The sequence below is a fragment of the Maylandia zebra genome, linkage group LG8 (assembly GCF_041146795.1).
Source record: "Maylandia zebra isolate NMK-2024a linkage group LG8, Mzebra_GT3a, whole genome shotgun sequence".
NCBI classification, from domain to species: Eukaryota; Metazoa; Chordata; class Actinopteri; order Cichliformes; family Cichlidae; genus Maylandia; species Maylandia zebra.
Genome location: NC_135174.1, coordinates 166,968 through 194,388, shown reverse-complemented (window position 1 = coordinate 194,388; position 27,421 = coordinate 166,968). Strand labels below are relative to the sequence as shown.

At 42.8% G+C, this 27,421-nt stretch overlaps 1 protein-coding gene across 2 annotated transcripts in view; it reads right to left on the bottom strand.

The window, feature by feature from the left end:
* Nucleotides 1–27,421, bottom strand: part of LOC101485426 (signal transducer and activator of transcription 5B) — a 56,547-nt gene that overhangs the window by 15,571 nt on the left and 13,555 nt on the right. For both annotated transcript variants that reach the window (XM_004571461.3, XM_076887132.1), the window contains 9 exons: nucleotides 26,542–26,719; nucleotides 16,299–16,429; nucleotides 15,072–15,223; nucleotides 13,616–13,771; nucleotides 12,387–12,566; nucleotides 12,206–12,293; nucleotides 10,330–10,452; nucleotides 10,120–10,212; nucleotides 9,420–9,626 (listed from right to left, as the gene is read on the bottom strand). In XM_004571461.3, coding sequence (XP_004571518.1) covers nucleotides 9,420–9,626; nucleotides 10,120–10,212; nucleotides 10,330–10,452; nucleotides 12,206–12,293; nucleotides 12,387–12,566; nucleotides 13,616–13,771; nucleotides 15,072–15,223; nucleotides 16,299–16,429; nucleotides 26,542–26,719 — 1,308 coding nt within the window. The remainder of the gene's footprint in view (nucleotides 1–9,419; nucleotides 9,627–10,119; nucleotides 10,213–10,329; nucleotides 10,453–12,205; nucleotides 12,294–12,386; nucleotides 12,567–13,615; nucleotides 13,772–15,071; nucleotides 15,224–16,298; nucleotides 16,430–26,541; nucleotides 26,720–27,421) is intronic.

Here is a 27,421-nt window from a genome sequence, read left to right as displayed (position 1 = left end):
CCCAAACAGTGGTCACAAATCAGTCCAAATGTGTGGTAGTGGGCACATCTGCTATATTGAGATAATCCATCCCACCTCACAGGTGTGCCACATCAGGATGCTGATCTGACATCATGAGTAGTGCACAGGTGTGCCTCAGACTGCCCACAACAAAAGGCCACCCTGGAATGTGCAGTTTTTTGCGCTATTGGGGGTCTGGGGACCCAGAACCGGTCAGTATCTGGTGTGACCACCATTTGCCTCATGCAGTGCAACACATCGTCGCATGGAGTCTATCAGATTGTATATTTTGTATAATTGTATATTTTTATATATTTTATTTATTGTTTACTCTATTTAATTTGTAAAATATGTGTACACACACACACACACGTAGAAAAATATTTAGTATACACATCCAGAAATGCATATACTATTATATATTGTACATATATTTATTAGTTTCAGATGTAGCCATTCTTGTATTTTGCTTGTTTACATTATTGTATTTTGCACAACTCTGTTGCTTGTGAAGCTCGCACACAAGAATTTCACTCACATGTGCTGTACCAATGTACCTGCACATGTGATGTGACAATAAAAGTGATTTGATTTGATTTGATTTGAGATTGTCAATTGTGGCCTGTGGAATGTTGGTCCACTCCACTTCAATGGCTGTGCGAGGTTGTTGGATAGTCGTGGGAACTGGTACATGCTGTCGTATACGCCGGTCAAGCACATCCCGAACATGCTCAATGGGTGACATGTCCGGTGAGTATGCTGGCCATGCAAGAACTGGGACATTCTCAGCTGCCATCTGCCCTGAACAATGTGAACCATGATTCATCCGTGAAGCGCACACCTCTCCAACGTGCCAGACGCCATCGAATGTGAGCATTTGCCCACACAAGTCTGTTACGGCGACGAGCTGGAGTCAGGTCAAGACCCCGATGAGGACGACGGGCATGCAGTTGAGCGTCCCTGAGACGGTTTCTGACAGTTTGTGCAGAAATAGTTTGGTTGTGCAAACCAATTGTTCCAGCAGCTGTCTGGGTGGCTGGTCTCAGACGATCTTGGAGGTGAACCTGCTGGATGTGGAGGTCCTGGGCTGGTGTGGTTACACGAGGTCTGCGGTTGTGAGGCCGGTTGGATGTGCTGCCATATTCTCTGAAACGCCTGTGGAGACGGCTTATGGTTGAGAAATGAACATTCAATGCACGGGCGACAGATCTGGTTGACATTCCTGCTGTCAGCATGCCAATTGCACGCTCCCTCATTGCTTGTGGCATCTGTGGCATTTTGCTGTGAGACAAAACTGCACATTCCAGGGTGGCCTTTTGTTGTGGGCAGTCTGAGGTACACCTGTGCACTACTCATGATGTCAGATCAGCATCCTGATGTGGCACACCTGTGAGGTGGGATGGATTATCTCAATATGGCAGATGTGCCCACTACCACACATTTGGACTGATTTGTGACCACTGTTTGGGAGGGATGGTTATATTGTGTATCTGGAATGAATTTTAGGTCTCTACGTCCATCCCATGGGGAATGGGAGCAGTAACAAAAGTGTTGCGTTTATATTTTTGTTCAGTGTAAATACAGGCCATTTACTGCTGCAAAAAGATTTATAGATGGAATAACTCTTCCTAAATTACATAATGAGGACAAAGAACGGCTTGATGCAGATATGTCTGAGATGGAGGTTCTCCGAGCCCTCAAGTGTTTACAAATTAATAAGATTCCCAGTCGATTATTATAAGGCTTTCTCTAATAAATGATTGACACCACTTACAAATATGATTAAAGAAGCTTTAGAAAATAATAAATTACCAGAATCATTGGAAATCGCAACAATCACAATACTCCTGAAACCGGGCAAGGACAAACAGATGTGACTCTTACAGACCCCTCAGCCTCTTAAATGCAGATTATAAAATATTATCTAAAGTAATTGCACTGAGATTGGAAGACATCATGACTAAGATAATACACACTGACCAAACAGGCTTCATTAAAAACAGGCACGGAGCAGATAATGTGCGACGTTTGCTCCATATACTGAACACTGCTCAAAAAAACCAAGACCCCCTGCTAACAATCTCCATGGACGCTAATGAAGCATGTGACAGGATTGAGCCAAGCTTTCTATTTCAGGCGATGGAAGCTATGGGCTTTGGAGAGAAGTTCACCTGTTATGTTAGGACACTTTTTAATGCCCCCAGAGCCAATATCACAACAAATGATGTGCTCTCAGGCACTTTCTCTTTAACCAGAGGCTGCAGACAAGCCTGTCCAAGCTCCCCTTGCTCTTCGCGATTGCGATTGAACCACTACCCGCTGCCATTCGTACTAGTGCCTCCATATCTGCAATCAAATTTGGCACAAGTGAACTTTCTCTATACGCAGATGACCTCCTACTGTACATAACGGACCCTCTTAAATCAATTCCCTCCTTAATGAAGTGTCTTAAAGAATAAAGTGCAGCCTCAGGATACAAGTTAAACTACACCAAAAGTGAGATCGTGCCATCAAATATACAAGACAGCCGTATTAGAGCTCTGACTGACCCATTACAGTGGTGTGATAATGGCTTCACGTACTTTGGTATACAAATTGGTAAATCCGAGGATCAAATATTCAAACTAAATTATATCAAACTGTTGGAGCAAAGCAAACTGAATATTCAGAGATGGATGGATTTTCCATTATCTCTCATAAGCAGAATTAATGTTATTAAAATGAACAAGTTGCCTAAGTTCATTTACTTACTTCAATGTCTCCCTACAAAGGTTCCTAAAAGTTTCTTCAAAGAGCTTCATAAACTTATAACTTCTTTCATATGGCAAAAGAAAAATCCAAGACTCAAACTCTCCTCTTTACAGGCCCCATATTCAAGGGCAGGACTTAATTTACCAAACTTTAGGAACTGTTATCTTGCCTCCCAGTACCGATCAATTTGGATCTGGCTGCATGCAGAGAGCAGTGAGGTTCGATGGGTTCCAATAGAACAACATGAGGTGAACCCCCATTAAAAGATGTTCTATTTTTAGGTACAAAAAATGTCCAAGCTCACAAACTATTTGATATTAAACACCTTCTGCGTCTGGCAGGAATCCCCCTCACTTCTGAAAATAAATATCTCCTTTCTTAGAAGGACACCCCTATGGGGCAACCCTGACTTCTCTCATCATATTCCTGACCCAATACTGCAGGGATGGAAGGACAGAAATATTCTAACTGTTGCCGACTTATACAGTAATGATTCATTTATTGACTTTCAACAACTATCTACCTCGGGAGTTCAGTCATGTGATCTGTGTGTGTGTTTACATCCCTCCGAGGGCCGACGCAACAGCTGCCTGTGAGAAAATACACACAGTCACAGCAAGACTTCAGACACAAAACCCCGAGGCTTTCATTATTATATCTGGAGACTTTAACCATGCCACACTGGACTCTACTCTGGCTGCTTTTCACCAGTTTGTGAATTGTCCCACAAGGAGCAACAGGACAATTGACCTACTGTATGCTAATGTGAGAGATGCATACAGAGCCACCCCCCTCCCCCCACTAGGGAAGTCAGACCACAACCTGGTTTACCTACAGCCACAATACACACCCCTCGTCCAAAGGCAGCCGGTCACAACGCGCTCCATCCGGAGATGGACCCCAGAAAAGGAGGATGCTCTGAGGGACTGTTATGACACCACAGACTGGGATGTGCTCCTGAGCCCACATGGTGAGGACATAGAGGGGGCGACACACTGTCTTACAGACTACCTCAACTTTTGTGTGGACACGGTCGCCCCTGCTAAGACGGTACGGTGTTATCCTAATAACAAACCGTGGGTAACACAGGAAGTCAAAGCTGTCCTCAACATGAAGAAGAAGGCTTTCAGGAGCAAAGTGAAGGAGGAGATGAAGGCAGCACAGCGGGAGGTGAAACGCTGCCTGAGGGAAGCAAAGGACACCTACAGGAGGAAGGTGGAGCAGAAGTTGGAGAGGAACAATATGAGGGAGGTCTGGAATGGTGTGAAAACCATCACAGGCCACAACACCAAGAAAAGCACAGTGGGGGGGGGGGGGGGGGGGGGACTGTGGAGAAGGCAAACGAACTCAACAACTTCTTCAACAGGTTTGACCAGCCCACAAGCCCCCCACCCTCACCCTCACCTTCACTACAGAGTCCAATCCCCACTCTCCTACCTCCCTCGCTTCCCCCCCTTCCTGACACCATGACACCCCCCTCCTCCAATCCCTCTCTCAGCAGCAAGACATCTCCCCCCCTCCCCTCCTCCCAAACATCTCCCAGTGTCACAGTGGATCAGGTCAGGAGACAACTGAGGAAGCTTCGCCCCAGAAAGGCAGCAGGCCCAGACAAGGTGTGTCCTAGGATGCTTAAGGCGTGTGCTGCTGAACTTGGGGAGCCGCTACAACGAGTCTTCAACCTCAGTCTGCGACTGGGGAGAGTGCCCACCCTATGGAAGACATCCTGCATCGTCCCGGTCCCCAAAAGGAACCGGCCCAATGAGCTGAATGACTTCCGACCGGTGGCACTGACGTCACATCTTATGAAGACTCTAGAGCGGCTCTTCCTCAACCTCCTCCGACCACAGGTACAACATGCCCAGGACCCACTACAGTTTGCATACAAGGCGGGTGTCGGAGTGGAGGATGCCATCCTGTACCTCCTACACAGAGCCCACTCACACCTGGATGGGGGAAAAGGCACGGTCAGGATCCTGTTTCTTGACTTTTCCAGTGCCTTTAATACCATCCGGCCCTGTATGCTTCAGGAAAAACTGAACAGGATGGAGGTGGACCCCTGCCTGGTGGCTTGGATCTCCGACTACCTCACCGACAGACCACAGTACGTCAGGCTGAAGGACATCACGTCTGACACTGTGGTCAGCAGCACAGGAGCACCACAGGGAACTGTGCTATCCCCTCTTCTCTTCACCCTGTACACCTCTGACTTCTGCTAGAACTCTGAATTATGCCACATTCAGAAGTTTGCAGACGACACAGCCATCATGGGGTGTATCTGGGATGATCAGGAAGAGGAGTACAGAAGTCTGGTGAGGAACTTTGTCGCATGGAGTCACACAAACCACCTGCAACTCAACACCTCAAAGACTAAGGAACTGGTTGTGGACTTCGGGAGGTCTAGAGCAGGTCCACTGCCGGTTCAGATAGAGGGGGAGGAGGGGGAGGTGGTCAACAAGTACAAGTACCTCGGGCTGTGGGTGGACAATAAACTGGACTGGTCATGCAACACAGAGCACCTGTATAAAAAAGCCCAAAGCCGACTGTACTTCCTCAGGAGGCTGAGGTCTTTTAACATCTGCAGGAAGCTCCTGAGGATGTTTTACCAGTCGGTGGTTGCTGGAGTACTTTTCTATGCTGTGGTGTGCTGGGGGAGCAGCACAGCAAAGAAGGACTCATCCAGGCTGGAGAAACTGATCAGGAGGGCTGGCTCTGTGGTCGGCATGAAGCTGGACACTCTGGTGACAGTGGCAGAGAAAAGGACACTAAAGAAACTGATGGACATTATGGACAATGCTGGGCATCCTCTGCACACGGCCATTAACAACCAGAAGAGTCTGTTCAGTGACAGGTTGCTTCTCCCCAAGACAAGAACTAACAGACTTAAAAACTCCTTTGTCCCACACGCCATCAGACTGTTTAACTCCTCTCTGGAGGGGAGAGGGAGGGGAAACAGGAGGACAAAGGAGGGGGGAACAACTAAGCTGTAGTGCCTCTTCACCTCACTGTACAATACCTTGTGCAATACTTTTTGTAAATAGTCAACGGTGCAATAGACTCAATACTTGAAATGTGCAATTCACTTGTATTTTTATTTTTTATTCCTATTTATTCTATTTATCCCCTTTGTATATTTTATTTATATTTGTCTCTGTATTTATATATATATATATATATATATATATATATATATATATATATATATATATATATATATATATATATGTGTGTGTGTGTGTGTGTGTGTGTGTGTGTGTGTGTGTATATATATCTCTATATCTCTATATATATCTCTATATATATATATATATATATCTATATATATATATCTCTATATCTATATATATATATCTCTATATATATATATATATCTCTATATATCTCTATATATCTCTATATATCTATATATATATATATATATATATATATATATATATATATATATATATCTCTATATATATATCTCTATATCTCTATATATATATATATATATATATATATATATATATATATATATCTCTATATATATATATATATATATATATATATATATATATATATATCTCTATATATATATATATATATCTCTATATATATATATATATATATATATATATATATATATATATATATATATATATATATATATAATATTCTGTAACTCTGTAACTTCTGTCAGTGCTGTGCTTTTTTGGAAATCGAATTTCCCAGAGGAACCCACCCGAGGGATTAATAAAGTTCTATCTAATCTAATCTCTAATCTAAGAATTCAAACTCCCAGGACAAAGTTTCTTCAAATTGCTACAAACAAGAGAGCGGGTCAAGGAGAAATCCAAAGGGTTATTCCCCGAGATACCAAAAGAAACTCCTCTTGAAACGCATCTTTGCACCAAACCATGGAAGTCAATAAAAGGAATAGCATCTTCTATATATACTATTATCAATAAAAAGTTACCTGACCATAACAAAGCGTCGATAAAAAGAAAATGGGAGACAGACCTGGGCCATGTCTATGAAGAGGTAGAATGGCACCATTTATTGGAACAGGCACAGACCATGTTAATTTCTACAAAACAGGCAAATGCAATTTAACATACGTCATAGGATATATTACACCCCTTATACAGTGGGGCAAAAAAGTATTTAGTCAGCCACCGATTGTGCAAGTTCCCCCACCTAAAATGATGACAGAGGTCAGTAATTTGCACCAGAGGTACACTTCAACTGTGAGAGACAGAATGTGAAAAAAAAATCCATGAATCCACATGGTAGGATTTGTAAAGAATTTATTGGTAAATCAGGGTGGAAAATAAGTATTTGGTCACCTCAAACAAGGAAACTCTCTGGCTCTCACAGACCTGTAACGTCTTCTGTAAGAAGCTTTTCTGTCCCCCACTCGTTACCTGTATGAATGGCACCTGTTTGAACTCATCATCTGTATAAAAGACACCTGTCCACAGCCTCAAACAGTCAGACTCCAAACTCCGCCATGGCCAAGACCAAAGAGCTTTCGAAGGACACCAGGAAAAGTATTGTAGACCTGCACCAGACTGGGAAGAGTGAATCTACAATAGGCAAGCAGCTTGGTGTGAAAAAATCAACTGTGGGAGCAATCATCAGAAAATGGAAGACATACAAGACCACTGATAATCTCCCTCGATCTGGGACTCCACGCAAGATCTCATCCCGTGGGGTCAAAATGATCATGAGAACGGTGAGCAAAGATCCCAGAACCACACGGGGGGACCTGGTGAATGACCTGCAGAGAGCTGGGACCAAAGTAACAAAGGTCACCATCAGTAACACACTACAACGGCAGGGAATCAAATCCCGCAGTGCCAGACGTGTTCCGCTGCTGAAGCCAGTGCATGTCCAGGCCCGTCTGAAGTTTGCCAGAGAGCACATGGATGATACAGCAGAGGATTGGGAGAATGTCATGTGGTCAGATGAAACCAAAGTAGAACTTTTTGGTATAAACTCAACTCGTCGTGTTTGGAGGAAGAAGAATACTGAGTTGCATCCCAAGAACACCATACCTACTGTGAAGCATGGGGGTGGAAACATCATGCTATGGGGCTGTTTTTCTGCCAAGGGGACAGGACGACTGATCCGTGTTAAGGACAGAATGAATGGGGCCATGTATCGTGAGATTTTGAGCCAAAACCTCCTTCCATCAGTGAGAACTTTGAAGATGAAACGAGGCTGGGTCTTCCAACATGACAATGATCCAAAACACACCGCCCGGGCAACAAAGGAGTGGCTCCGTAAGAAGCATTTGAAAGTCCTGGAGTGGCCTAGCCAGTCTCCAGACCTCAACCCCATAGAAAATCTGTGGCGGGAGTTGAAAGTCCGTGTTGCTCGGCGACAGCCCCAAAACATCACTGCTCTCGAGAAGATCTGCATGGAGGAATGGGCCAAAATACCAGCTACTGTGTGTGCAAACCTGGTAAAGACCTATAGTAAACGTTTGACCTCTGTTATTGCCAACAAAGGTTATGTTACAAAGTATTGAGTTGTATTTTTGTTATTGACCAAATACTTATTTTCCACCCTGATTTACGAATAAATTCTTTACAAATCCTACCATGTGGATTCATGGATTTTTTTTTTCACATTCTGTCTCTCACAGTTGAAGTGTACCTCTGGTGCAAATTACTGACCTCTGTCATCATTTTAGGTGGGGGAACTTGCACAATCGGTGGCGACTAAATACTTTTTTGCCCCACTGTAGGTTACATAAAATTGATAATAATTATTCCCCCAAATGTCTGAGATGTAAGGTGACAGATGGTGATCTCCTGCACATGCTGCCCAGTGATAGAAGAGTCCTGGAGACGGGCCATTGAAACAATCTCAAGGGTAATGGGGACCCAAATCGGACTGGACCCAAAACTATGGATTATAGGTGACACAGGTTCTATCAACGTGAATTATCATAAGAAATATTTTATTTTACTTGTGAGTAGTGCAGTGAAAAAATGTATTCGGCTACATTGGGAAGCTGAAAATTCCCCAACACTGAGACACGGGATTAATGAGCTACTGCACACCTGAGAAGATATCGCACAGTGTAAAAGGGAAATATGGAACCTTTGGAAAAATCTGGGGCCCCTTCCTGGCAGTACGACCGTCTCTGGACCTAACAGATCATGGAGGTGACGCAAATCCCCCTGGGTCTGCCTTGAGCTGAGCCCCGGTTGGGCCCTCCTGACTCGGTTTCCTGAATGCTGCAGTTTTATCGTGGGGGTGTTGATTCCTGTGCATGAGAGTTTCTATAGATAGGTGTAAATATGGGCTGTCTGGATACACGAATGTGATGAGGTTGAGAGCCATACAGGGGTAAAGGGGGGGGGGGGGTTTCACATGATGGGTTTTCTGTTTTGCTCACTTTTTTTGAGTTCTTTATTTTTAAAATTCTTTCTGTAATTATCAATGTTGTTATGTTATTGTTATTGTTATTATTGTTATTATTATTATTATTATTATTGTATTTTCTGTGTTTGGTTTTCAGATGTCTGAGGTTATCCTTGAAAGGCCCTGAGTGCACCTGGGACTGCTTCTGTGGTCACAATGACCTGCCATGTTGTGGTTATTTGTTGATACTTGCTCTGTCCCATAGTTGTGAGCTTTCTGTTTGTTTGTTTTTGTTTGTTTTCCCAGGAGGGACTCACCCTGTTGAACTGGGCCCAGGATATGGTCATGCTGCGGTAGTCGTCAGAGTTGTTGCTGCTGCTTGAAAAAGCCTTCTGTGCAAGAAAGACCAGGTTGTCGTCTGACAGGCCACGCCCACTGTGCATCTCTGCCTTGTATTTCATATCGAGGGCCTCGCACAGCTGGGGCCACAGCACCTTCTCTGGCACAATGAACGGCACTCTGCCCTGATGAGAGGAGGAAAAAAGTTCAGCTTCCAACTGCATTTTATTTGTCTCCACATATTCACTGTTTATTTCAAAATATGTGGATTTATTCCAGGTCACAGAATAACACTGAGGCTGCGTGAGGACACGTCCGAGTATTTGGACAGCAGTGGAGCTCTATGGCAGAAAGAAACAGGACAAGATGGGTTAGTCAGCCTGGCACAGGTTCCACAGCATCATTAGTCTGTACAGAACATAGTTCTGTAGGCGTGAGGCCTTCCCTTCAGCAGAACCCCCAGTTTGTTGGCATTTCAGCTACATCTTATTTAATATACAGGCTGTAATTCTTAAGCTGTTCAAGTGAATTTTTTGTAAAATTCATTTGAACAGCTCAAAGCCTGCTCTTCAATCACAAGTCTGCTGTCGTGGCCTGCAGAGGAAAAACAACATAAATCGTGCTCAAACATTAAAGAAGGCACTAAGGTCACCAGCCAACGAGGGGCGGCCAACCTACCGGCTCAGCAAAGGCGTTGTCCCACAGGACCGTAGCTGTTGCGTTGTTGTCCTGGCTGCCGTGCACAATGACGACCACAGGCAGGGACAGAGTCTGCGGGTTACAGAAACACACCACAATTCAATTATAAACTCCAGTCTACTCTAGTAAATGTGGCTGCTCATGTTTAACTCATGTTTAAAAAAGATCAGACACGGAGACGGGGTTTACTTTGACGTGGAAGACCAGCTCGTTGCCCCCAATGCTAAACTGGGACTCAAACAGAACGGTAAACTTCTCCTCTGTCACGGACTCTGCACCTCGACGGTCCGAGCGTTTGATCCGCTTCAGTGACTGTGACACACAAACACGAACATTTAACCAGATTATCTGATTACAGTAAATGTTGTGACTCATAATCACATTCAGTCTGTCATTTATTTTGTCAGAGTGGATCTGTTACAGATGGATTTCCTCTATGCAGTCACAGTGAAGAGACAAAAATAAAAACATGCATATATCACATTTACATCTTCTGTTATGTCCTAACAGTCATCAACATTTATGCATACTGCACTGTGCCATAGAAACCGTTTAGTTTGAGAGTGACATTGGTCAAGAAAAGGAGACGTGTACCATCTTTAATCTGTGCTGTGTCGCTGTGGTTGCTCCCCACAAGATTTCAGACCGACAGGTGAAAAAACTGCAAAGGGCCGCTGATGGAGAGCTACAAACCACCGGGAATCAGCAGCTACAATTGTTTTAAAGTGCAGTAAGGCAGCGGTCTCCAACCTTTTTTGCGCCACGGACCGGTTTATGCCCGACAATATTTTCACGGACCGGCCTTTAAGGTGTCGCGGATAAATACAACAAAATAAAACTAGTACCGGTGCCGAAAAAAAGAAGATTTATTCATAACACACGTGAAAAGACCCAGGAAAACCGAGTTAATGATAAAAAACAATAACAAAATAACGCTGAAAACCAGACATTTCACACCTGAGCCTCAACTCTCGTGGCCCGGTACCGGTCCGAGGCCCGGGGGTTGGGGACCGCCGCAGTGAGGCACTCAGCCACCAAGACTCCACTGCTGAAGACAAACATGTTGAAGTGTGTTTAAAGTTTGCTGAACAACATTTAGACAAGTCTGTGTAATGCTGGGAGAATATAGTTTGGTCACATGAGACCAAAACTGGACTCTTTGAAGGCTGTAAACACACCGTGTTTGGGTGGCTTCACCCCAAAAACACCACAGCAACACTGAAGTCTGGAGGTGGGAGCATCCTGGTGGGGGGCTGTTTATTCAGCGTACAGCACTGAGACATTAAGTATACGTAACTCCAGGAAGGATGAATGGAGACATTGTTGATTAAAATCTGCTGCCATCTACCAGGATGATGAAGATGAAACAAGGATGGATGTTTCAGCAAGACCATGATCTCAAACACAGCCAATGGAAACCGTTGGTTTCAGAGAAATCAAGTAAAGCTGCTGGAACGGCCCAGCCAATCACCTGAGCCGAATCTGTGGGAAGGATCCACGGAGCATTCGGGATTTAGAGACTGTTTGTGTGGTGAGTGGGTCAAAGTCATGAGCAATGATGGGACTGGTTTCTCCATACAGAAGCTGCCATGAACTGTCATCACCAACATTTGTATAAAGTAATAAATAAATGTCCCTGTGTCACTTTGTATTATTACACAACTTCATCTGTGGTTTGATTCCTTTGCACGTCTGGATTGGAAGTGTTGTTACCGACATCTGGTGATAATTTCACATCAAAGCACCTTTAGAAATATATTTACTTAGAGAACTGCTGACGTGTTCAACGTTATTTTACCTGCTGTATATATATATTAGTTGAACTACGTAATCATGTCTGCTTCTTTTCATAAATCACTAAACCAACGTGAGCCTTTTTCAAAACGATCAAACGTTGAAGTATTTTCAGGACTTTAACCCTTTAAGTGCCAGATTAAACATTTGAACTACTGCATTATTTTTTTACCAAAGTTAAAAGCTTGAACACAGCCATCATGATCCCCAAATCAAAACAAAGAAAAAACCAAAACGTACAAGTGTAACAGCTTTATTTAGAGAGACTCACCATGTTTCTGAAGTGTGCACTGAGGGTGCCCGTGGCCTGGTGATACTCCATCACACAGTTGTTATTGAGGATTTCTCCACTGCTTTCACTGTTTAGGATTGAACATATTCTCACTGACTGTTCTTCAAAGCAATGATGATGACGTTAAAACGACATGTTTATGTCACCTGTACAGCCTCACCTGTGCGTACTCTCATTCTTCAGCAAAGCCTTGGCCTGCTGCTCACTAACAATGACAGCTTTGACCTGAGGTGGGTTCATGTGGACGTTGAGCTTCCCGCCCACCAGGAGGCAAACTGTGGCTGCAAATTTGGTCTGGGTTTTTAACACTTGGGGCGGCTGCTTTTCGATGATGAAGGTGCTGTGAAGAAGAGCGATAATGACATTACAGACACCATGCAGGATAAGCAAAGGCATTAAGTGACACAAACTCGGTATGTAAACGTGGGTTATGTTTCAGAAAGTCACTGACAGATGGTGAAGTACGAAGGTCCCAAACACACGTCAGTCTTCTGTCCTGAGACGTGCTGTGTTGCTCCTGGAGTCAAGCTGAGCCTCTCTTCCTGTTTGGGCCTTAAGGCTCGTGACGCTCCTCTGAACATGACGACCGCTCTGGGCTATACTCTGCTTCAGGTCTTTCAGCCTCAGATTACCCAGCTCCTTACTAAAGCTGACGTTGGCATGCCTGTCACAGCGCTGAGTCTTGTCAACCATCAATTTGTCTGGTTGACTGGCAGTGTGAAGCTAACACTTTCACAGGTGGACCCTACGCTATGTGACACATCGTGTTGTGGAGAGACGCGTATAACTCTCCAGTAGTCAGCAGATGTTTGTGTGGATCCTTCACTGTTAGGATTCTTTGTTGTCATTTTCAGTTTCTAGATCATTAGTTTCAGACGTCCTGTTGTACATCTTTTCCATCCAGGACCTCTCTGTCAAACTGCCTTTCTGCACCTGTGAGCCAACCAACACTCTTCCAGGTCACCCACTAACTGGAAGGCTGGTGATACCATCCCAGTCTACTCCAGTCTGCATGCCAAATATCTCTGGGCAAGATACTAAGCCCATGTTGCTCTCCGATGCAAACATCGGCGTATGAATGTTAGCTAGGAAGCGCTGAGAAACAGTGTAGAGTGCTCAGAGTAGAACACCACTACGGAAGAAACGGTCCATTTACCAATGCTTCATCTTGCCTACCAGCCTTTTTCTCCATGGACAGCTCTCTGCAAACATTCTTTACACGGTATACTTGGACATATTTTTTATTTTAATTAGTTTGAAAGTGGTGTTAAGAGTCTGTAACGCCAAGTCTCCACCTCTTACAATTGTCACCATATCAAGCTCTTAAGTTTCTCCTGACCACATCTGAAGAGGATGGAGCCTCTGTAATCTGGTTTGAATTTTCCTCACCTGGTAACCAGGGCAGAGATGATGTCAGTGATGTCAGCATTCAGTTTGCTCAGCAGCTCTACCATGGGCCCCGGCAGAGGAAGCTGCTGGGTGAGATGTTCACAGCGTCGGATCTGCTGTCGGTTCTGCCAGATCAGATCAGCCAGCTTCTCACACCTGAGCAACAAGGAAGCAGAAGGATCACCAGAGATCACCGGCCACATACATCGAGCGGGGCGAACCGCTGATACTGTCCTTTACATCAGCGTAAAGGCATTTATCATAACATTTAACAGATGTTTGTAACATCAGAAAAATAAGATCAATTTCAACAGTAAGTCTCAGTTTCTTTCATGATAAATGTGTAAAAAGACAGAAGTCTGAGCCTGTCCTGTATTCATTCACACGTTTTTGTGGATTCACAGATTTATTTGTAACTGTAAATGGTAAATATGCAGAATCTTATAAAACATATTCTACTCCACCTGAGCCCTCAAAGAGCTTTGCACAACATTCACCCATGCAAGCACTTGTTTCTACGTTTAAGTGCTCATTCACACACAGTCACACTCCAACAGATGCACTACAGAGCAACTTGGGGTTAATATGGACAGAGTGTCTTTTTTATATCATGATGACCTAAAAGACCTGCCTGACAGAATGAAACAGGTCACACCACGATCCAAAGAAACAGATGAGAGCCAATCTATGAGTCTGGAAAGAGTGAAAAAGCCGTCTCTAAGGCTCTGGTACTTCACTGAACCATGGATAGAGCCATTATCCACACATGGAGAAAACGTGGAGCAGGTGTAAACATTCCCAGGAATGGTTGGCTAACCAAAGAGCACACCAATGACTTATCCAGGAGGTTACAGAAGAACATCATCTAAAGAACGGCGGGACTCACTGTCTCAGTGAAGGTTAGAGCTCAACAATAAGAGACTGCGCACAAGTTGGAGTGGCCTAATAAATAAAATCCAGTCTCAAATACGACCAAGATGCTTTAGCATGAACCATTCAGCCATTCATGCTGAAGAAACCCTCCAGTGTGTCTGTATTAAGATAACTCCAAAACTCCTCCACAGAGATGTGAAAGGTTAATTGGCCGTCAGCACAGATCTTGCTGCAGAGGCTGGACAACCAGTTATTAGCTTTAAAGTGCCAGCTACTCTTTTCCTACAGGGTCAGTTTGGATAAATCGAATCATCTCTATTTTGTACTTACTTATTTTCTGATATATATCTGATTATATTTGTCTTACATCTACATTTGTTTGATGACCTGAAACATTTATGTGACAAATATGCATAAAACTAAACAAACAAAGTAAAAAGGGGGAAAATCCTAAACTCGTGTGTTATGTCCTAATCACTGTCATTACTGAACAACAACTCTCCACATGTTTACACTATTACAAAAACAGCTGTTGGAGTTGGTAAAATTATATTTTAATGCGTGAATGTAAAACAACAATTACCAGGACTGCAGAACATCCAGCCCCCCCTCATTAGGACCCCCATTGCCAGCCAGCTGTTGCCTCCTCTTCCACTGAATGAGCTCCTCATCCAGGATCACAGTCTGCTGTTTCCTCAGCAGGCCCAAGGTCTTCTGGTGCTGTTCTGCCAGGTCCTGCCAAAGTACAGCCACACACTGAGAAACAAGTGCGTATGAAAAATATAACTCTGTAAATTACAGATTAACATGGCGCCAGTGTGTCTTTTATAGTTGTGTGCTAAAAGCTTGACCCTTCATTATTCCCCCGTTTTGCTTATTAGGAAGCAGACTTTGAAAGAATTGTTTAAAGACCTTTCAAATGTGTTCTTTAGACTGTTTTTTCACTTATCTGGATCATTCACTCCTAACATGAGAGAGTGTTGTCTCTACATATAACAGACAAACAGTGTTAAGTTCTTTCTTTAGGTGCTTTGCTACTGGCAGCCAAAGGTGGTCCTACCAAATCTCAAGCATCGTAAAACTGTAAGCTCAGTTTTGCCTTATCAATTGTATTAGGCTGATATTTATTGATGTAGAGTCACACAGGCCTAATGGAGTTATTTTGTAATTTTGGCTTAAAGTTTAAAAGATAATTGTTCCTTTCAGGAACACTGGAGTTTTCCTTCTAGCCCACAATGATTGAGGAGTATCATTGCGCTGAGCGCACGTGGTCAGATCTAAGCAGACATCTGACAGCAGTTCACTGAATGGGCCGTGGGAGTCGTCTTCAAACCAGAGACAGCATTTTTTCATTGTTGTTATTTTTTAACTGTAGAGATTATCACAGCACTTACACAACCTGTATAGAAAATGTTGCATCTGGTCAAGTTTCAACTGCATTTTATCTGCATGTGTTTCTTGTGCTTTGCTACAGGCTGCTGAAGCAGAAGCTGTTTTAGGTAGTAAAAGTCACTGCAGGCTGCCATGTAGCTGCTGCTGCAGCTCTTTCAGACGCGCCCCAGCTCGTCTCCTTGCACCACTAGATATATCAACGATATCATGGTATGACATTTTATATCAGGGGTATTTTCATACTGGCATTACCGTGGATGTGACACAGCACGACCCTAGCTTACACAACTAAATGCACTGAGCTGCTGCCAAATGATTGCCTAATTAGATACCAAGAGCAACAAGAAATGGAGGGAGGGAGGGGGAGGGAGATCTTCTGATACCCATTCTGAAGTGTATGTGTGATGTGTCTCCATACAAGCCTGTATTTCTGTAGTGTGCTGGCCTCTCTGGCGAGCCAGGCCTCCACAGTGGCTCGCTTGCTCTGCAGGGTTGTTTCCCGCTGGGTGCGCTCAGTTGGAGCCAGTGAAGACAAGCTGCTCAGCTGGGCTGACAAAGCAAGACGTAGGAGATGTTAAACACGATCACAATTAATCAACACATGCAGCTTTGTACAAATGTGTGTGACGCAGCATCTGTTTCCATAAACCTGCTGCTACTTAGTCACCGAGAGCTGATTAAGATTTAAGTCAATTTATAGCCACAGATCATAGAACAAATGTTAGGACACTTTATCAAATTTAAATAAAAACAGAATGCAATGTTTTGGAAATCTAAATCCACATTTTATTACAAATAGAACAAAGAATATAAATCAAATGTTTCAACTGAGTATATCTATGAAAAAATTAGCTCATTTTGAATTTGAAAAAACCAAAAACCACGCTGGACTTCAGAGAGGACTGTTGTCCCTTTCTTCTCTGAAGAGGCTTTTCGCTGCTTTGCCATATTTTTCATTTCATGGTGTATCAGATGTTTCGGGTCAGTCAAAGGTCTGGACTGCAGGCAGTTCAACACCTGCACTCTTCTATGAAGCTGTGCTGCTGGAACAGCTGCAGTATGTGGTTCAGTATTGTCCCTCCCACCTTTATTTCAAAGGCCTCGGTAGAGCAGCTCATCTACTAATCAAAGCTTGGTGGTTCAACTCCAGGCTGCTTCAGTCTGTATATCTAATATCCTATAATATCCTTAGGCAAGATACTTCAATGTACCCATCATTGAATGTGTGCACATGTTAGCACTTCAGCATAGAACAAAAGGACATGTATGAATGTGTGATGCCTTGCAGTTCTCCAGAGGCCTGGTAATGAACTCATCATTTGATTCAGGTGTGTTGACCCAGGGTGAGATCTAAACCTGCAGGATACTGGCCCTCGCGGCCTGGAGTTGCTCACTCCTGCTTTAAACCCTAACCTGTCACCGGCGATGGGTTGGGGTTTAAAGGGGTATAAACATGCTATATAAGAAACAGTCAATAGAGTCAGAGACAACAACACACAGACAACTTCTGCAAGTGTTCCTGAGTTCATGACAGTTTTATGACAGAATCATGTCTGTTTTTAATTCAGTGCTGTCTGAAGATCCACCACCCGTCTGATTGGCAGACAACCTGTTCTAGCACCTGAGCCGAATCATGAGTCTTTTGACAATATTATTACTAGAGATGGCACGATACCACTTTTTAATGTCCGATACCGATATCATAAATTTGGATATCTGCCGATACCGATATGAATCCGATATATTTTGTGATCAATAAAACTATTTTTTATAAATATATTGCTGCATTTTGTATAAGTTCATACTCACGTTTTAAAAAAAAAAAAACAAGAGTCTGATAATTTCACCTCCTCACTATGTACGACTCTGGATACTGTAGCTCCTGTGAAAACTAAGGCCTCTAATCAGAAGTACCTGACTCCGTGGTATAATTCTCAAACACGTAGCCTAAAGCAGATGACTCGTAAGCTGGAGAGGAAATGGCGTGTCACAAATTTAGAGGATCATCATTTAGCCTGGAGAAATAGTTTGCTGCTTTATAAGAAAGCCCTCCGCAAAGCCAGAACATCTTACTATTCATCACTGATTGAAGAAAATAAGAACAACCCCAGGTTTCTCTTCAGCTCTGTAGCCAGGCTGACAAAAAGTCAGAGCTCTTTTGAGCCAACAATCCCTTTAACGTCAACTAGTAATGACTTCATGAACTTCTTCACAAATAAAATTTTTATCATTAGAGAAAAAATTACCAGTAATCATCCCACAGATGTAATATTATCTACACCTACTCTTAGTACCATTCATGTTAAGTTAGACTCTTTTTCTCCAATTGATCTTTCTGAGTTAACTTCAATAATTACTTCCTCCAAACCTTCAACGTGTCTTTTAGACCCCATTCCTACAAAACTGCTCAAAGAAGTCCTGCCATTAATTAATTCTTCGATCGTAAATATGATCAACCTATCTCTAATAATCGGCTATGTACCACAGGCCTTCAAGGTGGCTGTAGTTAAACCTTTACTCGAAAAGCATCTCTAGACCCAGCAGTCTTAGCTAATTATAGGCCAATCTCCAACCTTCCTTTATATCAAACATCCTTGAAAGAGTAGTTGTCAAACAGCTAACAGATCATCTGCAGAGGTTTATTTGAAGAGTTTCAGTCAGGTTTCAGAGCTCATCACAGCACAGAAACAGCTTTAGTGAAGGTTACAAATGATCTTCTTATGGCCTCTGACAGTGGACTCATCTCTGTGCTTGTCCTGCTAGACCTCAGTGCAGCGTTCGATACTGTCGACCATAATATCCTATTAGAGCGATTAGAACATGCTGTAGGTATTACAGGTACTGCACTGCAGTGGTTTGTATCATATCTATCTAATAGACTCCAGTTTGTGCATGTAAATGGAGAGTCCTCTTCACACACTGAGGTTAATTATGGAGTTCCACAGGGTTCAGTGCTAGGACCAATTCTGTTTACATTATACATGCTTCCCTTAGGCAGCATCATTAGAAGACATAGCATACATTTACACTGCTATGCAGATGACACCCAGCTCTATCTGTCCATGAAGCCAGATAACACACACCAATGAGTTAAACTGCAGGAATGTCTTAAAGACATAAAGACCTGGATGGCCGCTAACTTTCTGCTTCTTAATTCAGATAAAACTGAGGTTATTGTACTCGGCCCTGAAAAGCTTAGAAATATGGTATCTAACCAGATTCTTACTCTGGATGGCATTACCTTGGCCTCCAGTAACACTGTGAGGAACCTTGGAGTCATTTTTGACCAGGACATGTCCTTCAACGCACATATTAAACAAATATGTAAGACTGCTTTCTTCCATTTGTGCAACATCTCTAAAGTTAGAAATATCCTGTCTCAGAGTGACGCTGAAAAACTAGTTCATGCATTTATTACTTCCAGGCTGGACGACTCATTATTCATTATTATCAGGAAGTCCTAAAAACCCCCTGAAAAGCCTTCAGCTAATCCAAAATGCTGCAGCAAGAGTCCTGACAGGGACTAGAAAGAGAGAGCAGATTTCTCCTGTTTTGGCTTCCCTTCATTGGCTTCCTGTTGTGTCCAGAATTCAAAATCCTGCTCCTCACATACAAGGTCTTAAATAATCAGGCCCCATCTTATCTTAATGACCTTGTAGTACCATATCACCCTATTAGAGCACTTCGCTCTCGCTCTGCAGGCCTACTTGTTGTTCCTAGAGTATTTAAAAGTAGAATGGGAGGCAGAGCCTTCAGTTTTCAGGCCCCTCTTCTGTGGAACCAGCTTCCAGTTTGGATTCAGGAGACAGACACTATCTCTACTTTCAAGATTAGGCTTCAAACTTTCCTTTTTGCTAAAGCATATAGTTAGGGCTGGACCAGGTGACCCTGAATCCACCCTTAGTTATGCTGCAATAGACGTGGGCTGCTGGGGATTCCCATGATGCACTGAGTTTTTCCTTTCCAGTCACCTTTCTCACTCACTATGTATTAACAGACCTCTCTGCATTGAATCATATCTGTTATTAACCTCTGTCTCTCTTCCACAGCATGTCTTTTATCCTGTCTTCCTTCTCTCATTCCAACCAATCACAGCAGATGGCCCCGCCCCTCCCTGAGCCTGGTTCTGCTGGAGGTTTCTTCCTGTTAAAAGGGAGTTTTTCCTTCCCACTGTCACCAAAGTGCTTGCTCATAGGGGGTCATATGATTGTTGGGTTTTTCTCTGTATCTATGAAGCGCCTTGAGGCGACTTTTGTTGTGATTTGGCGCTATATAAATACGGACGATCTGATATCCTCGTGTTGGCGTTGTTCCCACATCATCATAATAAATGTTGTTCCAAGTTCAACATTGCAAGTGACCAATCACCTTCTTGTGACGTCATACTTCTGCGACTTCGAAATACCCACCTTAAAACAAATTTTCTTCACTTGTGCCCGCCTCTGTCTGTCAATCCAGCGCTCCGCTTCACTTGCGAGAAACCGCCGCCTGTCCGCCGAATTTGTAGTTCTTTTAGGATACTTTTTAAACGGTAAGCATTATACATATGTTCCTCACTTGGCTTGCTGTTTGTTTGCTAGTGATAGGCTACTTGACGACAGCATTAGCTAACCAGTGTTCTCTAGACCAGCGTTCCCCAACTTTTTTGGTGTTTCGTGGCCCGGGGGTTGGGTCAGGCAAAATTGCAGGGACACTGTGTAATTGTTGTCCCTGGGAGACTGTGTAATTAAAACATTAACACAATGGCCCAGGACAAATTTGTAAATTTCTGGATTACTGTTAATCTCCATAGAATCAAGAACTCATGTCCAGTTTCACAGCTATGGACCAGTTAATTATGTTTCCAGGTGATATTTTGATTCACAGAACCATTAGTCTAGGCCTTTTAGTTCAAATTCTATTCACTTATGTTTGTAAAATGATCAGGGAAGCTACTGCAATGTTGCCTGACAACATTTTTATGACAGCTATATTCACCTGTACATTTATTATATATTATAATACATTGACACGCAATTCTCTGGAGAACACTGGTTCGCAAGTAGCCTATCACTAGCAAACAAACAGCTATCCATTTCAGCCATTTCAAGGAAAATATATGTATAATGCTTACTGTTTATTAAAGAAAAGTATCTTGAGTGGAATTCAAATTGCTGGATCGGCGGACAAAAGCCGTTTTCTCGAAGAACATTTGTTTTTGAAGGCGGGTATTTTTCGAAGTCGCAAAAGTATGATGTCACAAGAAGGTGATTGGTCACTTGTAATGTGGACCCTGGAAAAACATTAATTATGATGATGTGGGAACAACGCCAACACGAGGATATCAGATTGTCCATATAAATACAATTGAATTGAAATTGAATTGAAGCTATTCTGTTATACCTGCATGCAAAAAATACACTGCACCCAAAACATTTTATAGTTCAGCATCACTGATCAATCTAATAAATTTAAACCTACACCATCCTCCCTATTCTGGTATTTTAAAGAGTACTTACCTACCTAACTAATAGGGTTAACTAATAGTATTAGGGAACCACCCCCCCACCCTTAATTGATGTAATCAACTTTAATTTAATGCAAGTGTAAAACAAATGGACAGAAATAAATTATTTTTCTACAATAATTAAATAGATTCAACATCTTTCTTCAACAGAACTGCAGACTGCACAGATGGTATCTTCCCAAAGGAAAAAGTACTATAGCTTACTAGGGTATATTAGACTTAACAGTTACTATATACAGTAATGGACTTCTATACATTTAATCAGATAACCACTTTTGTTGTATGATTCAGATAATTATTTATTCAAAGTTTTAAATGACATAACAAAGAAAAGTATTTCCTTGTGCCCCCCTCTCCCTGTTAATGCCCTACCTGGGCCCCTGGCAAAACTTTGCTAGACCCGCCCCTGCACAGTTGCCAGCTACATAGAAAAGGATCCTGGTGTTATTTGTCTCTCAGAAACAGCTCATAACTTCCTTTCAACTCATTCATGTCACCTAAAAGGTAAACCTGTTTCTCCATCACCAGTTCAGCTCTGATGATCCAGTAAGGACATCTCCTGGTTTCATCTTCATGTTTCCCTCTCACCACATAAACAAACCGACATCATGACCAGCAGCTTTACAGCTGTGGCTCCAGCAAACATCAGCTGATACTAGAAAGTAGTATTAAATAAATTCTAACAACAGCTGATCAAGCTTAAACGTGCTGCTGTTGTCTATCCGCTGGTCTCCTCTTTCTAGAGAAAAGTGGGCGATAAACAAACAAGAAAGACTGGACTTGCGGCAGAAAAGCCGATCAGCTGATCATTGATCAATTTCTTGTTTGAAGTAATAAAAGTAAGAGGGCAGCACGGTGGCACGGTGGTTAGCACTGTTGCCGCACAGCAAGAAGGTCCTGAGTTCAATTCCACCATCAGGCCGGGGTCTTTCTGTGTGGAGTTAGCATGTTCTCCCCGTGTTTGCGTGGGTTCCCTCCGGGTACTCCGGCTTCCTCCCACCGTCCAAAGACATGCAGCTTGTGGGGATAGGTTAATTGATTTATCCAAATTGCCACTAGGTGTGAATGTGTGAGTGAATGTGAGTGCGAATGGTTGTCTGTCCCTGTGTGTTGGCCCTGCGACAGACTGGCGACCTGTCCAGGGTGTACCCCGCCTCTCGCCCTATGACAGCTGGGATAGGCTCCAGCGACCCTGAAAAGGATAAGCGGAAGCGAATGGATGGATGGATGGAAGTAATAAGAGGAGAGGGAGGGGAGAGAATGAGAGAAGTAGATACAACTGCGCAGCAAAGGCAGAATAACTCCAGCTTTGTGTCCATTTTTTAATTCTAGCTGAAGTCCAGGACAAATCGCTTCCTTTTCACCTCAGTATGGAGCTCCGATGGCCAGTCCAGCTGTGGCTCCATATATCAGCTGTTAAGCTTAACATGGAAATACTCTGCAAACATTCAGGGATGAACTTACACACTCGCTTCACTTCTCTGGGATAGTCTGTGAAGGTTCTCAGTCATCCAGGTCATCGTAGTCAAAGGAGCTTGCAAAGAAAAGCGTCTGGACTTCTTTAAGTTGCTTGAAGACGTTTCACCTCTCATCCGAGAAGCTTCTTCAGTTCTAAGGTCAAATGGTGGAGAGTCCCAGATATAAACCTAGTGGGAGTGACCCCCCACAGAGGGACAAAAGGACCCCCTGATGATCCTCTAATCGCCTGAGCCAAGGTGTGAAACTGGGTGTGGGTCCCAATCAGCCAGAGTTTCGGGTGTGTTCATTGTGAAACCTGGCCCCACCTTATCATGCGAATTCCTGAGGTCAGATGGCCCAGGATGTGAGTGGGCGTTAAGGCGTCTGGGAAGGATCTCAAAACTGGATTATAGATGGCAGAGAGTTGGTGTCGTAAACCACCGCCTCTGTTCAAAGATGGTCGCTCACAATGGACATAGATGCTTCTTTCACTCCTCTTTCAAACCATCTGTCCTCTCTGTCCAAAATGTGAACATTGGCATCCTCGAAAGAGTGTCCTTTATCCTTAAGATGCAGATGGACTGCTGAGTCTTGTCCTGTGGATGTGGCTCTTCTGTGTTGTGCCATGCGCTTGTGAAGTGGCTGTTTTGGTCTCTCCAATGTAGAGGTCTGAGCATTCCTCACTGCACTGTACAGCATACACAAACTTAACAATGTGGTGTATGTGCTACACGGCGCTCAAAAATCTGCCAAAAATGTTTTAGTACGACTTTGGTTGCTATGAAGTCGCACCGCTTGTTGGATTGTTGGAGCTTTACGGCTGCCATAGTCAGGAGGTAGTCAGGAGCCTCGCTGAGGAATCTGAGTCCTAAACTCCGTAAATTCAGGTCCCAAAGTCAAACGAACACTGCAGCATCACTGAGAGTTAAAAACTGTCTAAATTATTTCACCTTAATAAAATGATCAGCATTGCTGCTTTACCAGGTGTAACAAGTAAGTTTAACATCCAGGCATCCATGAAAACAGGATTTATTACATTTAACAGAGTTAGAAGTTAGCAGGAAGTTAGCTCGATTCCACCTAAACATGATGTAGCATGTTCTGACCAGTGTTGGTCAAATTACTTGAAAAAAGTAATCAGTAACTAATTACTGATTACTTCCCCAAAAAAGTAATCCCGTTACTTTACTGATTACTTATTTTCATAAGTAATTAATTACTTAGTTACTTAGTTACTTTTTAAAAACACGATTTACAACCTGAAGAGGTGATAAAGCGATAGATCTTTCAGCCCAATTCTACTTTTTCTACATAATCCATCATACAAAATGTAATCAAATGGAAAAGTCTCTTTTTAAAACTTGTTTTATTAGTTTTAAGCTTTTAACTTTATGCATCAAGCAAAAATTTAATTATATGCAACATTCTCTGACTGGAAGAAATTTGTTTAACATTTAAACCTATTTTCTGCACATTCCAGCACATAATTTTTTTTGTGTGTGTTTACACTCACTCTTTCAAATAGATGCAAGTAAAACACAGCAGAAAATAAATAAAGTCACAGACTCAGTGGTCCTGTTGCTCTATTTTCACCTGTAAAGCAGGAGTGGGGCAGGCGGAGGTTTACCCTGGTGCAGGTGTGCCGCGGTCAGTGGAAGAATCCACGAGTTTCTCTGTGAGTTTCCCATCACGTCGTAGCTACTCGGTGCTTGCTTGGAAGTTTAGGGGTTTTTTTCGCTGTAAAAAGAAGTTTTCTTCCCACGCACAGCGGACACTAATGTTTTTGTCACTTTTTATGGAATCAAACTCAAAGTAAGGTCAGTACTTCCACGCTTTAAACGCTGCACGCTCATACTCTCTCCTGCACTCGATATGTGATCCATTGTTGATCTGCACACAGCTGTTGTCACGAACGTCGCACTCGCTTACGTCACTGTCATGAGACATTCTCGCAAAGAAATCACGGTTTTAGTAACGCAGTAACGCAGCGTTCCTATGGGAAAGTAACGGTAATCTAATTACCGTTTTTGCAATAGTAATCCCTTACTTTACCCGTTACTCGGAAAAAGTAATCGGATTACAGTAACGCGTTACTTGTAACGCGTTACTGCCCATCTCTGGTTCTGACTGAGAGATTTCTGAAAAATTCAAACGTACAGCTCTGCTATCACTTCCAACATAAATGAAGACAGGAAACTAAACAGCAGTGACGTTTGTACGGTTACTGAAGTTGGGCTAGCTGGTATATAATGATGTGCTACGTGATCGCTAGCGACACAGCTATGTTAGCATAAACAGTGAAGCTGGAGGACGAACACTAACACTTTTCCACTCGATAAAAGTTAACGTGAAGGTTCTTCATGGTTAGAGACAAATGCAATCGCATGGCAGGATGCTGTAAACGAACCAAACTTCAGTCAGGAGAACAACTGAGATAATCCATCCACAGTACGAAGTTAGTGATTCATATACTGCAACAACATGGGAATAGAGCAGCTGTGATAGAATACAGCGTTAATGAATCAGTGGTACAGAAATGGAGGAAGCACGAAGAATGAGTTGGGGAAAGTTTGACTTATCTGACTGTTTTGTTTTGCTTTATGCGCCTTATGGTCCAAAAAAATACGGTACCTCTGACAAGAAAGGCTAATTTCTGCTATTCAACACCGAAGAAATTTCAACTTTCACAAAATAATGCCAAATTGCAACACTTAGCTCTGTCTCTAATAAAAACAATGTAACTTTGTGAAAAAGAGAAAGGTTTCTATTGAGATTTCAGTTTTTTTACAACTACAAAAACAAAAAAACTGGACAGTCAATGAGCTACCAGAACATTTTCTGTAATTTTACACGTTTATTTCGTACAGTCCAAAGAGTCGTGCTGACAGATTTCCTTCTTTGTCACAGCAGATTTACCTTCATCATGTAGAAAAACAGTTAAATATGTGACTTCTTTACAATGACAGAAAACAGAGTCATGAGTCCGGCCCGCTTCAGATCAAATCGAGCTGTATGTGGCTCTCAGTGTAAATCCTGACAGCCCTGCTGTAGATGATGAGATATGAAAGTCTTTACAATTTTACACTGAGGACAATTTTTGACGGGTTTTTTGGCGTGGAGCTTCAAAGATCTGATTCTGATTCTCTCAACTTTTAAGAATTTCAGCTTAGCAAAAATTTAATATGAGGTCAGCAGTACACTGTAGGTGTCCTGTTTTAGGATCATATATTAAATTTTAGAACTAGAATAACAAAATTTATCACTGATGTGAAAGACAGACTTTGGGCCCTCCTGTTATTCACGGAGGTCAGAGCGATGGTCCAGTGAAGGTCATAGCTGCTCCGGAGCAGGTTAGGTTCAAGTCCAAAGAGTCTAATTAAAATGAACTGATATTTTGTTTTAATTACACATTTTCTCCATTTAAACATCTGATATGCTGTTTATGTTTGATTGAGCAATGTGGTTGCAGTTTTCTTTAGTCTTCAGTAAATTAACTTTTTGTGCATATTGTCTAAAGAGAGAGAGACAGGGATAGGGAGAAAGAGCTCCGAGTGTGATGCAAACAGGTTGTTGTGTTCTGGTGGGAAAACCAGCAGAACTTAAAGAATAGATTCAAATCTAAAATGGTTCCAGTTGTACTGGTGGGCTTATTTGCTTCTACATTCTTACCACTTGTGTTTCTCTCTCTCCTCCTTACCTTGAATGCGCATGTTCTCCTGGTACTGGATGATGAAGTACTCCTGGCTCTGCTGCAGCTTTCTCAGTTCATTCTCAGTTTCCTGTGTGGCTAGTCGGAGCTCCTCAAAGGCCTGGTTGATCTGCTGGTGGCGCTGTGATAGCGTGTCCATGGCCTGGCTCCCACTTCCACTGCTGGCCTAGACACCAAACAGATGATGAAGGCTTAAAACAAAATCAGGACAAAATCTGCTCCCAAAACTCTTATTTACACCTTCTGTGTACGACAATAACTAAAGGCAACTGAATATGAACACCTGCAAGGAAGACACATTGAGTGGGGTGAGTAGGATGTGGGATGGCGTGCTTTCTGGTGAAACTGTATGTACCAACTACAAACCTTTCCCCAGAAATTTGCTATTTATTTATTTTGCATGAAATATAATGCAGTCAGTATGATGCTATTGTTTATTGCTCTACATATTAGCTTAATGTTACTCCTGCAGAATAAGTGCACATACAGATGTTTCTGCACTCTGTCCTCCGCTGTATTTTTGTTTGGGGACGTATGCTTCAAACTGAAAACACCTTTTTAATCGGATCAATCGACCCCTGGACTGTCAAGTTTTCATATCACAGTCAAACTGTCTGCACATGTATCATTCTGCTCTGTCTTTTGCCGTGATTTCCATCTTGAACATACTGATGACCAAAACAAAGCGAGAAGCGCTTTCACATATTATTAGTTGGCAACTGAACTGTGCATTAACCTGGTAACTTCAAACATGCTGGTTTAAAGACTGAGGTTAGGCACTCCACACTGTGAGCTTCTCCCGTCCTCCTGCTCCCTCTGGGCTCCACCGTGGTTATCAACCTGCCCCTATATCTAGAACAAATGGGGA